Source organism: Hemitrygon akajei, chromosome 1, assembly GCF_048418815.1.
Source record: "Hemitrygon akajei chromosome 1, sHemAka1.3, whole genome shotgun sequence".
Taxonomy (NCBI): Eukaryota; Metazoa; Chordata; class Chondrichthyes; order Myliobatiformes; family Dasyatidae; genus Hemitrygon; species Hemitrygon akajei.
The window spans coordinates 153,625,400-153,637,486 of record NC_133124.1 but is presented as its reverse complement, the minus strand read 5'-3'; the positions used below and the strand labels follow the sequence as shown (position 1 = coordinate 153,637,486).

Genomic DNA, 12,087 nt, shown 5'->3' with positions numbered 1-12,087 from the left:
TCTCTTGCCCTTGTCCATCTCGCCCTCTTGCGTTGGACGACATCTTCAGCTACAGGAACCCCCGCCTCAGCTTCCTGCTCAGGGGAGAGTGGCAGGGAATACCCAAGTTGGCATTCAAAAGGAGACATCCAATGTGCCGAATGCTGTAAAATGCTGTGGGCGACCTCTGCCCACACTAAATGGTCATTCCACACGTTCCCTTCAGAGGCCAGGCATCTCTGGATATATTCCAGATCTTGGTTTGCCCACTTTGTCTGGCTATTGTACTGCAGGTGAAGCCCATAGGAAAGACTTGCTTTTGCCCAATCAGTTTGCAAAATGCCCACCAGAAACGTGATGCAAATTGCAGACCATGATCCAACACAACATCCACTGGAAAACCATGGTTCTTGAAGATCTGCAGCAGGATAATCTCGGCCCTCTCTGCTGCAAATGGAAGTCCGTCGAACGCGATGAATTTGCAGGCCTTCACAAAACAATCAACAATTACCATGATAACGGTCTTCCACTTGGATGGAGGAAGACCCATGACAAAGTCCATAGAGATGTGAGATAATGGTCCTTCCAGAACAGGCGGAGGGTGCGGAGTTCATGTTCTGGGCGCACACCTCGCATGTCACCACGTATTGTCAGATCTCCCTCAGCATTCCAGGCTACCAATATCTTCTCTTGATGAACTTGTGGATCTTGGCAATCCCTGGTGAGGTGTCACTCTCTATGTATATCCCCTTGAAGAACCTGAGACCAGAATGAACAGCCGAGCTGGGGGGCCACTCTGAGGAACCTGCCCTTGTGTCTGGGGCTTGCAAGCAAGTGTGTTGATCCCCCAACAAAATGGCACCATCACCTTGGCTTCTGGCAAAATGGTGGTAGGCTGCTTTTCTCGTTCAGGTTCATCGAACTGACAGGACAAGGCTTCTGGCTTTTGGTTCTTTGACCCTGGTCAGGATAAAATTAAAGTGGTTAAAGAACAAAGACCACATGGCTTGCCTGGAATTCAGCCACTTGGTTTCCTGAATACAAGCCAGGATCTTGTGGTCTGTCCAGACAATCTTGGCCCCCTCGGGCCAGTGCCACCATTTTTCCAAAGCTAACTGAACTGCAAGGAGCTCCAGGTTCCTGATGCTATGGTTTACCTCTGCAGGGGATAGCCATCTGGAGAAAAATGCACATGGGTGCAATTTACCATCAGAAAATGGCCATTGGAACAAGACGGCACCCACTTCGATGTCTGAAACATCTACTTTCATGATGAAGGGACGGTCTGGGTTAGGAGAAACCAAGATGGGAGCCATTATGAACCGCTGCTTAAGCTCTGTAAAAGCAAAAGGGCCCATGGATTTCGTAGTCAGTACCATCAGTGGAGCTGCCACTGAGCTGACCTTCCTGATGAACTCCTGGTAGAAGTTAGCAAACCCCAGGAATTTCCGGATAGTGGTGGGCAGTCACTGACTGCCTGGGTCTTGGTAGGGTCCATCCTGAGGTTGCCATTGGAGATGAAGAAGCCCAGAAATGAAACTGTAGTCACGTGAAACTCCGACTTCTCCAACTTGACGTAAAGTACATGGTCTAGCATCCTCTTTAAAATGTCTCTGATGTGAGCACCATGCTCCTCCATGGACTGAAAAGATTAACATATCATCCAAGTAGACTTATGGAGAGTATCCTGGAGCATGTCACATATAAAGGATTGGAAAACAGCTGGAGCAGTCGCAAGGCCAAAGGGCGTAACCGGGTGCTCATTGTGGCCTGTAGGTATACTAAATATCATCTTCCACCCATCGCCTCCCTAATATGGACCAGGTTGTATGCACTCTGCAAGTCTAGCTTTGTGAATACTCTTGCTCCTCGGAGAATCTTGAGGGCAGTGTTCATGAGTGGAAAAGGGTAATGACTCTTGTTGGGCTTGAAATTCTGCCCTGTGTTCGTTTGGAAGAGAGACAACTAACACCGGAATATAGCAAAACGTGGCTTTATTGGCAGAATCGTAACTGGTACAGCGAGTCAAGGAAATCGCTGGAGAAGGCGCGCTTTCTGGCCTCTCCTTACAATCTGCTCTTATTTATATCCCTTTTTCCCCCCACCACAATACCCCGTTACATATTAGGTAATATCGGGCACTCGTGTCCATCTATTGGCCCATAGCCAGATGCCCACGAGTTACCTGTTTCTTTTGTTTACTGTATCGCGTGACACTAATAGTATCGGTGTAGCGGGGTCCCCAGTTTCGCTCCCCCTCGCTCGCATTCCAGCTTCCTAACATGATGTGCGTTACGTGAGCCACTCCTGACCTGTAATGGCGGTCCCGAATTAACCCCAACACGAATTAACCCCGACACGAATTAACCCCAATACTAATTAACCCCAACACTCCCTCCCTTGGCCTCCCAGAGGCCACATCCCCACATCCCTTACAATCTTTTCCGCGGCTGCCGGGATCAGGCAGGGAGGTGAGCGTCCCCCGGCACTCTTTGGCGTGTCCTCCCTATTTGCTTATCCTGATTTGTCCGACCTAGGGTCACAAAATATGGGTAGGGGTTCCCTAAACATCCGCAATTTTTACAAGTAGCATGCAACATTTCAGAAAACTTATTCAAGAACAAATTCACAATCCCCCCCTTGCCATGGTCCATTTCAGTCCGTGTCCTCCCATAGCGCGTCCGCTTTCCGGGAGGGCCGTGTCCTCCCCTTCCACCGGGAACAAGGGTGCCTGGTACGCCGGTGGAGTTCCATCCTTTCCGGTCAAGGCTCGATCTATAGTCCCGCAACAACAACCACACGTAATAAAGATAGCAATTGAAATAGACAGTCCTAGAGCCGACTGTCCCAGAAACGCTCCCCACTTGCCAGAGGTCTTATTTAGCCAGTAGAAAATGATGCCAGTTATTGTTCCCCTCCCTTCTTACCTTTTAATGCCCTGTTGGAGACCTCGGTGACAGGGTATGGACCATGCCACCGTTTTCCATTCCAGGTGAGCTTCCCCGGACCTCGGAGGAACACTTCCACTCCTACCTTGATGGTGTCCGACCCCTGCGGCTGCTCACTGTTAGATTATTGAACTCGCAGTTATCAATTTTACCATATTTCTAAAAACTCTCATATACTCTGTTACTCAACACACAAATGTCTGAGTTTCGGTAACTCGAAATTGAAGTGCTCCATGGCTCCCTAGTACACAGAGAGGATCAAATATGGGACGGTCGCCTTTCAAAACCTGACCTTCGCGTGGGAGATTTCTCCTCTTAACAACCAGTCTAAGGTAGGCGCCGTCAGTATCCCTGTGTACTACGGTGTACCGCGACACTTTTCTCCTCCTCACTCCTGAGACTTTTATGCCCATCGTGGGCGGCGGGTACCCTCACTCAGAAGACTTTTCCACGGGCGGAGGATCTTCCTAAAAACAGATAAGAGTTAGTACTTACCAGTCACGATTCTGCACCGGGAATGATCTCTCCCAGGGTAATTTGGGGTTGGTGAGGGTCCGTCAGCAGACAAGATCTAACTCAGTGATTTGACTATCTAGTGGAAGTCTTAGATATAACAGGCACTTCCTGACCTTAGTCGAGCTTGCGGCCGCAAGTTGTCTGCTGTCGGACCCGCCAGCCTGTGTTGTCTCTCCCTCCCCACGTCGGGGTCACCAAATGTTGGGCTTGAAATTCTGCCCTGTGTTCGTTTGGAAGAGAGACAACCGACACCTGATTATAGTGAAACGTGGCTTTATTGGCAGAATCGTAACTGGTACAGCGAGTCAAGGAAATCGCTGGAGAAGGCGCGCTTTCTGGCCTCTCCTTACAATCTGCTCTTATTTATATCCCTTTTTCCCCCCACCACAATACCCCGTTACATATTAGGTAATATCGGGCACTCGTGTCCATCTATTGGCCCATAGCCAGATGCCCACGAGTTACCTGTTTCTTTTGTTTACTGTATCGCGTGACACTAATAGTATCGGTGTAGCGGGGTCCCCAGTTTCGCTCCCCCTCGCTCGCATTCCAGCTTCCTAACATGATGTGCATTACGTGAGCCACTCCTGACCTGTAATGGCGGTCCCGAATTAACCCCAACACGAATTAACCCCGACACGAATTAACCCCAATACTAATTAACCCCAACACTCTTCACCATTGTGAGATTCAGCCCTCTATAATCAATGCATGGCCGCAGACCCCCACCCTTTTCTGTATGAAGAATAAGCCAGCACCAGCCTGAGCAGTGGAGGGCTGTACGAATCCCAGGACTAAAGCCCCCTTGATATACTCCTCCGTAGTGCTTCTGTCCAGGCCTGAGAGCGCATATAATTGACACTGCAGAGGACAAGTACTAGGCAGTAGATCTATAGCATATTCATAGGGTCAGTGTGGTGGAAGAGTTGAGGTCTTTCCTGTACTAAAGGGATTTCTACTGGCTTGGGTGCTGCAATTACCCCAGAACATTCTTCTGAGGACGACTCCTGAGACTCTGTCAGTAGCGGGGCTGATAGGGCAGACCCCAGAGTCTCCCCTATAGGTCCACGAGAATCTTTTGTGAAAATAGAGGCCATCTCACAGTCCAGTTCCTTGTCCATCTCCTCAGACTTTGGCAGCGAGGTGTGACAAACTGTCTTTGTGCTCCTGGGTCTAGGCTCCGAGGGTCTCCATTTTGGAGCCTTCCCCTTAGACAGGTTCTGGCAACTGGAGAACTTTGGCTTAGCTGCTGGTGTTCCAGACTGATTGGGCACCTCCTTGGTTTGCTCCTGAACTAGAGATCTAGCTCCAGTGCACCCCTGACTGGACTGCATCGGAACTGGCAAGGGCCCGTTCGCTGGAGCCGGCTTGTCCTTTGGGATCAATAAAGTATCTGTCAATCTATCTCTAAATACATTAGGGCATTTAGAGGTCGAGGAGGAGGAGGTGCTGGGCCTCCTAATGAGTATTAAGGTGGATAAGTCCCCAGGGCCTGATGGGATTTACTCCAGGTTATTGAAGGAAACAACAGACGGGATTGCTGGGCTTTTGACCAGTATCTTTGTGTCCACAGGCTTTAGGAGGACTAGTGAGTGACTAATATCGTATTTCTGTTTAAGGAGGGAACAAGTGAAAATTCTAGGACCTATAGATCTGTGAGTCTCACGTCAGTTGTAGGAAAATTGTTGGAGAAAATTCTTCAGGATTGGATATATGAACGTTTAGAAAAGCATTGCCTAATTAAAGAGAGTGTCATAGTCCCATCTGGCTGTCCCCCATCTCGCTCCTATCTCCGTGATTATGTCTTAATTCCAGTCATTAGATTCCCAATTGCTGCTAGTTCACTTAATTACAACACACCTGGTTCCCATCAGAGACTGCAGGGTAAGAACTCTGGCGTCACAACCATGGGTCGCCAGTTCGTTGGTCTATTCCCGTGTGATAACTTCGTTTCCCGACCGCTTAGAACCATTAGTTCTAAGTTCAGCTCTAGTTTCAAGTTATTCCATGAAAACCCCATCTCCGTGTCAAGACTGTATATCAGAGCTCCGTGTCAAGATTCCTCCTGGTTATTTGTTTCACGTTCACGACTGTGCAAGCTCCTCTCAACCCTCTCTCCGTGTCTGTGTCCAGCACTTGGGTTTGACCCCAGTCGCTCCGTGTAACAGAGAGCTAACATGACTTTGTGTGGAGCAGGTCGTGTCTTAGCAACTGCTGAATTTTATGACAAGGTGATGAGAGAGTTCAATGAGGGTAGGGCAGTGGATGTTGTTTACATGGATTTTAGGCTTTTGACAAAATGTCTCCTGGAGACTAGTGCAGAAGGTTAAGATGCATGGGGTCGGCAGCTGTTTATATTCAGAACTGACTTATGCAGTGAAGACAGAGGATAGAAGCTGAAGGAACTTATTCAAGTTGGAGGTCTGCTATTATCCATGGGGATCTGTGGTGGGACCTCTGCTGTTTGAGATGTACGAGGGGTGATTGATAAGTTTGTGGCCTAAGGCAGAAAGAGTCAATTTTAGAAAACCTAGCACATTTATTTTTCAACATAGCCCCCTCCTACATTTACACACTTAGTCCAGCGGTCGTGGAGCATACAGACCTTGTACCTCCAGAAAGTGTCCACAGCAGGGGTGATTGGTAAGTTTGTGGCCTAAGGAAGAAAGAGATGAGTTATTAACTTCAAACTTTCTGCATAATCACTCAAAGAGTTGAACTGCATGTGCATGTAACGAGAGCTGTATAACTCATCTCCTTCTACCTTAGGCCACAAACATACCAATCACCCATCTGTGGCAATGGCCTCTGATCTGGGCCGACATTTATGTGCTGGGTGGCACCTAATTAATTAGCTTGTTTATTTCGGCTTTTTTCTTAAAGATGTGCTGGCTGCGCTCTGGCTACCGCTACACCCTGCATGCCTTGCAGCCTGGAGGTGAGGGACCACTGCATTAGGGGGTGAAGGTGTTGATCAGCCTGATTGATGGCTGAGGGGGAGGAAACTGTTTTTGAGTCTGGTGGATGCGGTGTAGCCTTTTCCCTGAAGGGAGTGAGACAAACCGTCCATGAGCAGGCTGGCTGGGTTCCTTCATGATATTGCTAGGCCTTTCTGTGTATATGTTCCTGATGGCACGTAGGTTGGTGCTGGTGATTAACTGGCTGTTGTAATTGGAAAAATAAAAAAATAAAATTAAAAGTATTATTTGCCTTCTTTTTTTTACTAATATCACCTGTCTCTTCATCTGGTGTAGGAGCTAATGTCCCAAGAAGCCAGGGTAATTCTTCAGGAAAGGAAGACATCCCTGAATGAGCAGCTACATGTGATCCAGAGCTACATGCAAAGATTGCGATTCCTGGCAGATGAGGTATAGTATCATGAGGAATAGAGATAAAAAGATTGAAAGAAGACAGAGAAAATTTACAAGGACACATGGACCTGAGTTATAGGGAAAAATTGAACAGGTTAGGACTTTATTCCCTGGAATGTAGGAGAATGAGGGGAGATGTGATAGACGTATACAAAATTACGAGGGGTTATAGAGAGGGTAAATGCAAGCAGGCTTTTACCACTGATATTGGGTGAGACTGCAGCTAGAGGTTATAGGATAAGGGTGAAAGGTGAAAGGTTAATTCGAAGCAAGAGGCTGAGAGTGAGGGAGTAAAGGAATCTCAGACAGAAGTCATTATTTTTTACACTGCTTGGGGGAAAGAGGCCAGACTGCTCAGGCGCGTGACATAGAGCACCAAAGGTTTAAAAAGAAAGACCACCATTTCCAGCAAGCAGCGGAGTGAGAGGGAGCAGAGTGGGACGGCTTTGGCTCAACAGGCCTCGGCGTGAACAGGCAGGGGCAAGGGTAAGTTCCGATAAGTTTTGTTTTGTTTGTTTAGAGTAGAGAGAATGCCAGGCAGGATGTTGGAATGCTCCTCTTGCAGGATGTGGGAAGACAGGGAGACCTCCGGTGTCCCTGACAACGACACCTGCAGGAAGTGTATCCAGCTGCAGCTCCTAACAGACTGTGTTAGGGAACTGGAACAGGAGCTGGATGACCTCCGGATCATTCGGGAGAATGAGGAGTTTATAGATAGTAGCTACAGGGAGGCAGTTACGCCAAAGGAGCAACGCACAGGTAATTGGGTTACCGTCAGGTGAGGGAAGGGGAAAGGGCAGGCAGAGCAGGGCTCCCCTGTGGCCGTTCCCCTCAACAACAGCAAGTATACTGATTTGGATACTGTTGGGGGGGGGGGGGTGGGGGGGATGACTTACCTGGGACAAGCTGCGGAAGCCGGATCTCTGGCACTGAGTCTGGTTCTGCAGTGCAGAAGGGAGGGGGGAAGAAGAGGAGAGCAGTAGTGATAGGGGACTCTATAGTTAGAGGTACAGACAGGAGATTCTGTGTCGTGACAGAGACTGCCGAATGGTTTGTTGCCTCCCGGGTGCCAGGGTCAGGGATGTCTCTGATCACGTGCACAGCATTCTGAAGTGGGAGGGTGAGCAGCCAGATGTCATGGTACACATCGGTACCGATGACGTAGGAAGAAAGAGTGAGGAGGTTCTGAAGAGTGAGTATAGAGAGCTTGGTAGGGAGTTAAAAAGCAGGACCTCGAGGGTGGTAATCTCAGGATTGCTACCAGTGCCACGTGCCAGTGAGGGTAAGTGTAGGATGCTCTGGAGGATGAACACGTGGCTGAGGAACTGGTGTAGGGGACAGGGTTTCAGATTTCAGGATCATTGGGACCTCTTCTGGGGCAGTTGGGACCTGTACAAGAGAGACGGGTTACACCTGAACTACAGGGGGACCAATATCCTTGCAGGGAGGTTTGTTAGTGCTATTGGGGAGGGTTTAAACTAGATTTCAGGGGGATTGCAACCAGAGTGCCAGAGTAGATTGTGGAGCAGGGGTGAAAATAAATGATGTTGAAAGTTCATGTAAAGTCACAAATAGAAGGGTTGTGTTTGGTGGTAATAAACTACTGAGGTGTGTCTATTTCAACGTGAGGAGTATTGTGGGGAAGGCAGACGAGCAGAGGGCCTGGATTGACACGTGGAATTATGACATTGTAGCCATTACTGAAATTTGGCTACAGGAGGGGCAGGACTGGCAGCTTAATGTTCCAGGGTTGTGATGTTTCAGACGTAATGGAGGCAGAGGGATGAAGGGTGGGGGGGGGTGTGGCTTTGCTAGTCAGGGAGAATGTTACAACAGTGCTCAGGCAGGACAGATTAGAGGGCTTGTCTACTGAAGCCATATGGGTGGAGCTGAGAAACAGGAGAGGTATGACCACATTAATGGGGTTGTATTACAGAGAGATAGCAGACAACAGCAGGAAACAAAGTTGTGATAGGGGTTTTAATTTTCTACATATTGATTGGGACTCCCATACTGTTAAAGGTCTAGACAGGTTAGAGTTTGTAAAATGTGTTCAGGAAAGTTTTCTAAATCAATATATAGAGGTACCGACTAGAGAGGATGCAATATTAGATTTTCAATTAGGAAACGAGTTAGGACAGGTGACGGAAGTGTGTGTAGGGGAACACTTTGGTTCCAGTGATGATAACACCATTAGTTTCAACTTGATCGTGGATAAAGATAGATCTGGTCCTCGGGTTGAGGTTCTAAACTGGAAAAAGGCAAAATTTGAAGAAATGAGAAAGGATCTAAAAAGTGTGGATTGGGACAGGTTGTTCTCTGGCAAGGGTGTGATTGGTAAATGGGAGGCCTTCAAAGGAGAAATTTTGAGAGTACAGAGTTTGTATGTTCCTGTCAGGATTAAAGGCAAAGTGAATAAGAATAAGGAACCTTGGTTCTCTAGGGATATTGGAATTATGTTAAAGAAGAAGAGAGAGATGTATGACATGTCTAGGCAACAGGGAGCAAATAAGGTGCTTGAGGAGTACAAAAAGTGCAAAAAAAACTTAAGAAAGAAATCAGGAGGGCTAAAAGAAGACATGAGGTTGCTTTGGCAGTGAAGGTGAAGGATAATCCTGAGAGCTTCTACAGGTATATTAACAGCAAAAGGATAGTAAGGGATAAAATTGGTCCTCTTGAAGATCGGAGTGGTTGGCTATGTATGGAACCGAAAGAATTGGGGGAGATCTTAAATTTTTTTTTGTGTCTGTATTTACTAAGGAAACTAGCATGGAGTCTATGGAAATAAGGCAAATAAGTAGTGAGGTCATGGATCCTATTCAGATTAAAGAGGAGGAGGTACTTGCTGTCTTGAGACAAATCTGAATAGATAAATCCCCAGGACCTGACAGGGTATTCCCTCAGACCTTGAAGGAGACTAGTGTTGAAATTGCAGGGGCCCTGGCAGAAATATTTAAAATGTCGATATCTACGGGTGAGGTGCCGGAGGATTGGTGGATAGCTCATGTTGTTCCGTTGTTTAAAAAAGGCTCTATAAGTAATCCACGAAATTATAGGCCGGTAAATTTGACGTCAGTAGTAGGTAAATTATTGGAAGGAGTACTAAGAGACAGGATCTACAAGTATTTGGATAGACAGGGACTTATTAGGGAGAGCCAACACGGCTTTGTGCGTGGTAGGTCATGGTTAACCAATCTATTAGAGTTTTTTGAGGAGGTTACCAGGAAAGTGGATGAAGGGAAGGCGGTGGATGTTGTCTACATGGACTTCAGTAAGGCCTTTGACAAGGTCCCGCATGGGAGGTTAGTTAGGAAGATTCAGTCACTAGGTATACATGGTGAGGTAGTAAATTGGATTAGACATTGGCTCAATGGGAGAAGTCAGAGAGTGGTAGTGGAGAATTGCTTCTCTGAGTGGAGGCCTGTGACTAGTGATGTGCCACAGGGATCAGTGCTGGGTCCATTGTTATTTGTCATCTATATCAATGATAATGTGGATAATCTGGATGATAATGTGGTAAATTGGATCAGCAAATTTGCTGATAATACAAAGATTGGAGGTGTAGTGGACAGTGAGGAAGGTTTTCAAAGCTCACAGAGGGATTTGGACCTGCTGGAAAAATGGGCTGAAAATGGCAGATGGAGTTTAATGCAGACGAGTGTGAGGTATTGCACTTTGGAAGGACAAACCAAGGTAGAACATACAAGGTAAATGGTAGGACACTGAGGAGTGCAGTAGAACAGAGGGATCTGGGAATACAGATACAAAATTCCCTAAAAGTGGCGTCACAGGTAGATAGGGTTGTAAAGAGAGCTTTTGGTACATTGGCCTTTATAAATCAAAGTATTGAGTATAAGAGTTAGTGAGGTTGTATAAGACATTGGTGAGGCTGAATTTGGAGTATTGTGTGCAGTTTTGGTCACCTAATTACAGGAAGGATATTAATAAGGTTGAAAGAGTGCAGAGAAGATTTACAAGGATGTTGCCGGGACTTGAGAAACTGAGTTACAGAGAAAGGTTGAATTGGTTAGGACTTTATTCCCTGGAGCATAGAAGAATGAGGGGAGACTTGATAGAGGTATATAAAATTATGATGGGTCTAGACAGATTGAATGCAAGTAGGCTTTTTCCACTGAGGCTAGGGGAGAAAAAAACCAGAGGACATAGGTTAAGGGTGAAGGGGGAAAAGTTTAAAGGGAATATTGGGGGGGCTTCTTCACACAGAGAGTGGTGGGAGTGTGGAATGAGCTGCCAGATGAAGTGGTAAATGTGGGCTCACTTTTAACATTTAAGAAAATCTTGGAGAGGTACATGGATGAGAGGTGTATGGAGGGATATCGCCCAGGTGCAGGTCAGTTGGACCAGGCAGAAAAATGGTTTGGCACAGCCAAGAAGGGCCAAAAGGCCTGCTTCTATGCTGTAATGTTCTATGGTTCTATGGAATATGAGGGGTATTTTCTTCACTCAGAGTGTGGAATGAGCTGTCAGTGCAAGCGGTGGACGCAGGTTCAATTTTAACATTGAAGAGAAGTTCAGACAAGGTCATGGATGGGAGGGCTATGGTCCAGGTGCAGGTCTGGCACAAACAGCTCGGTGAATGGTCTGGTTCTGTGCTGCAGTGCTCTGATTCCCTGGCGCTGGGGAACTGGATTAAAAGTGTCACATCAATGAAAATATCTGTCAGTGAATAATGGAAAATCAAAGACCTTTGAGGACTCATGAGCTTTCCTGGTCTTTGATTTTCCTTCAGGACTTTCCCTGTGTAAGTACGACCAAAGGACTCAGCATACTCCAAACCAATGGAAAGAAGCTGTCGCTCGTGTAACACACGCACACACACGTGACAGTACTCAAATAACCACATTCTAATTGTGGTATGCAGAAGCATCTCTGATTGCACAGCATGTCACATCCTGAAGTGGATGAGCTGCAGAGGCAGAAGACCATGAGCATTTACTCAGTGGCCACTTTATTAGGTATCTATTAACGTGCTCATTGAGTGTATATTCCACATTCACGACGACGATAGATGCTGTCATGCTGTTCCCTAATTGGTTGTCACTTCTAATCAAAACTATGCTTGTACTTAAAAATTAAAATATGAAAATTGAAATGTTCCTTTTGAACTTCTGATGTCATGATTTGACAAGGTTCCTCACGGAAGGTTAGTTAGGAAGGTTCAATCGTTAGGTATTAATATTGAAGTAGTGAAATGGATTCAACAGTGGCTGGATGGGAGATGCCAGAGAGTAGTGGTGGATAACTGTTTGCCA

At 46.8% G+C, this 12,087-nt stretch overlaps 1 protein-coding gene across 1 annotated transcript in view; it reads left to right on the top strand.

The window, feature by feature from the left end:
* fer1l6 (fer-1 like family member 6) overlaps positions 1-12,087 on the top strand; it is a 325,837-nt gene that overhangs the window by 130,323 nt on the left and 183,427 nt on the right. The window contains exon 17 of the mRNA XM_073053009.1: positions 6,698-6,811. Coding sequence (XP_072909110.1) covers positions 6,698-6,811 — 114 coding nt within the window. The remainder of the gene's footprint in view (positions 1-6,697; positions 6,812-12,087) is intronic.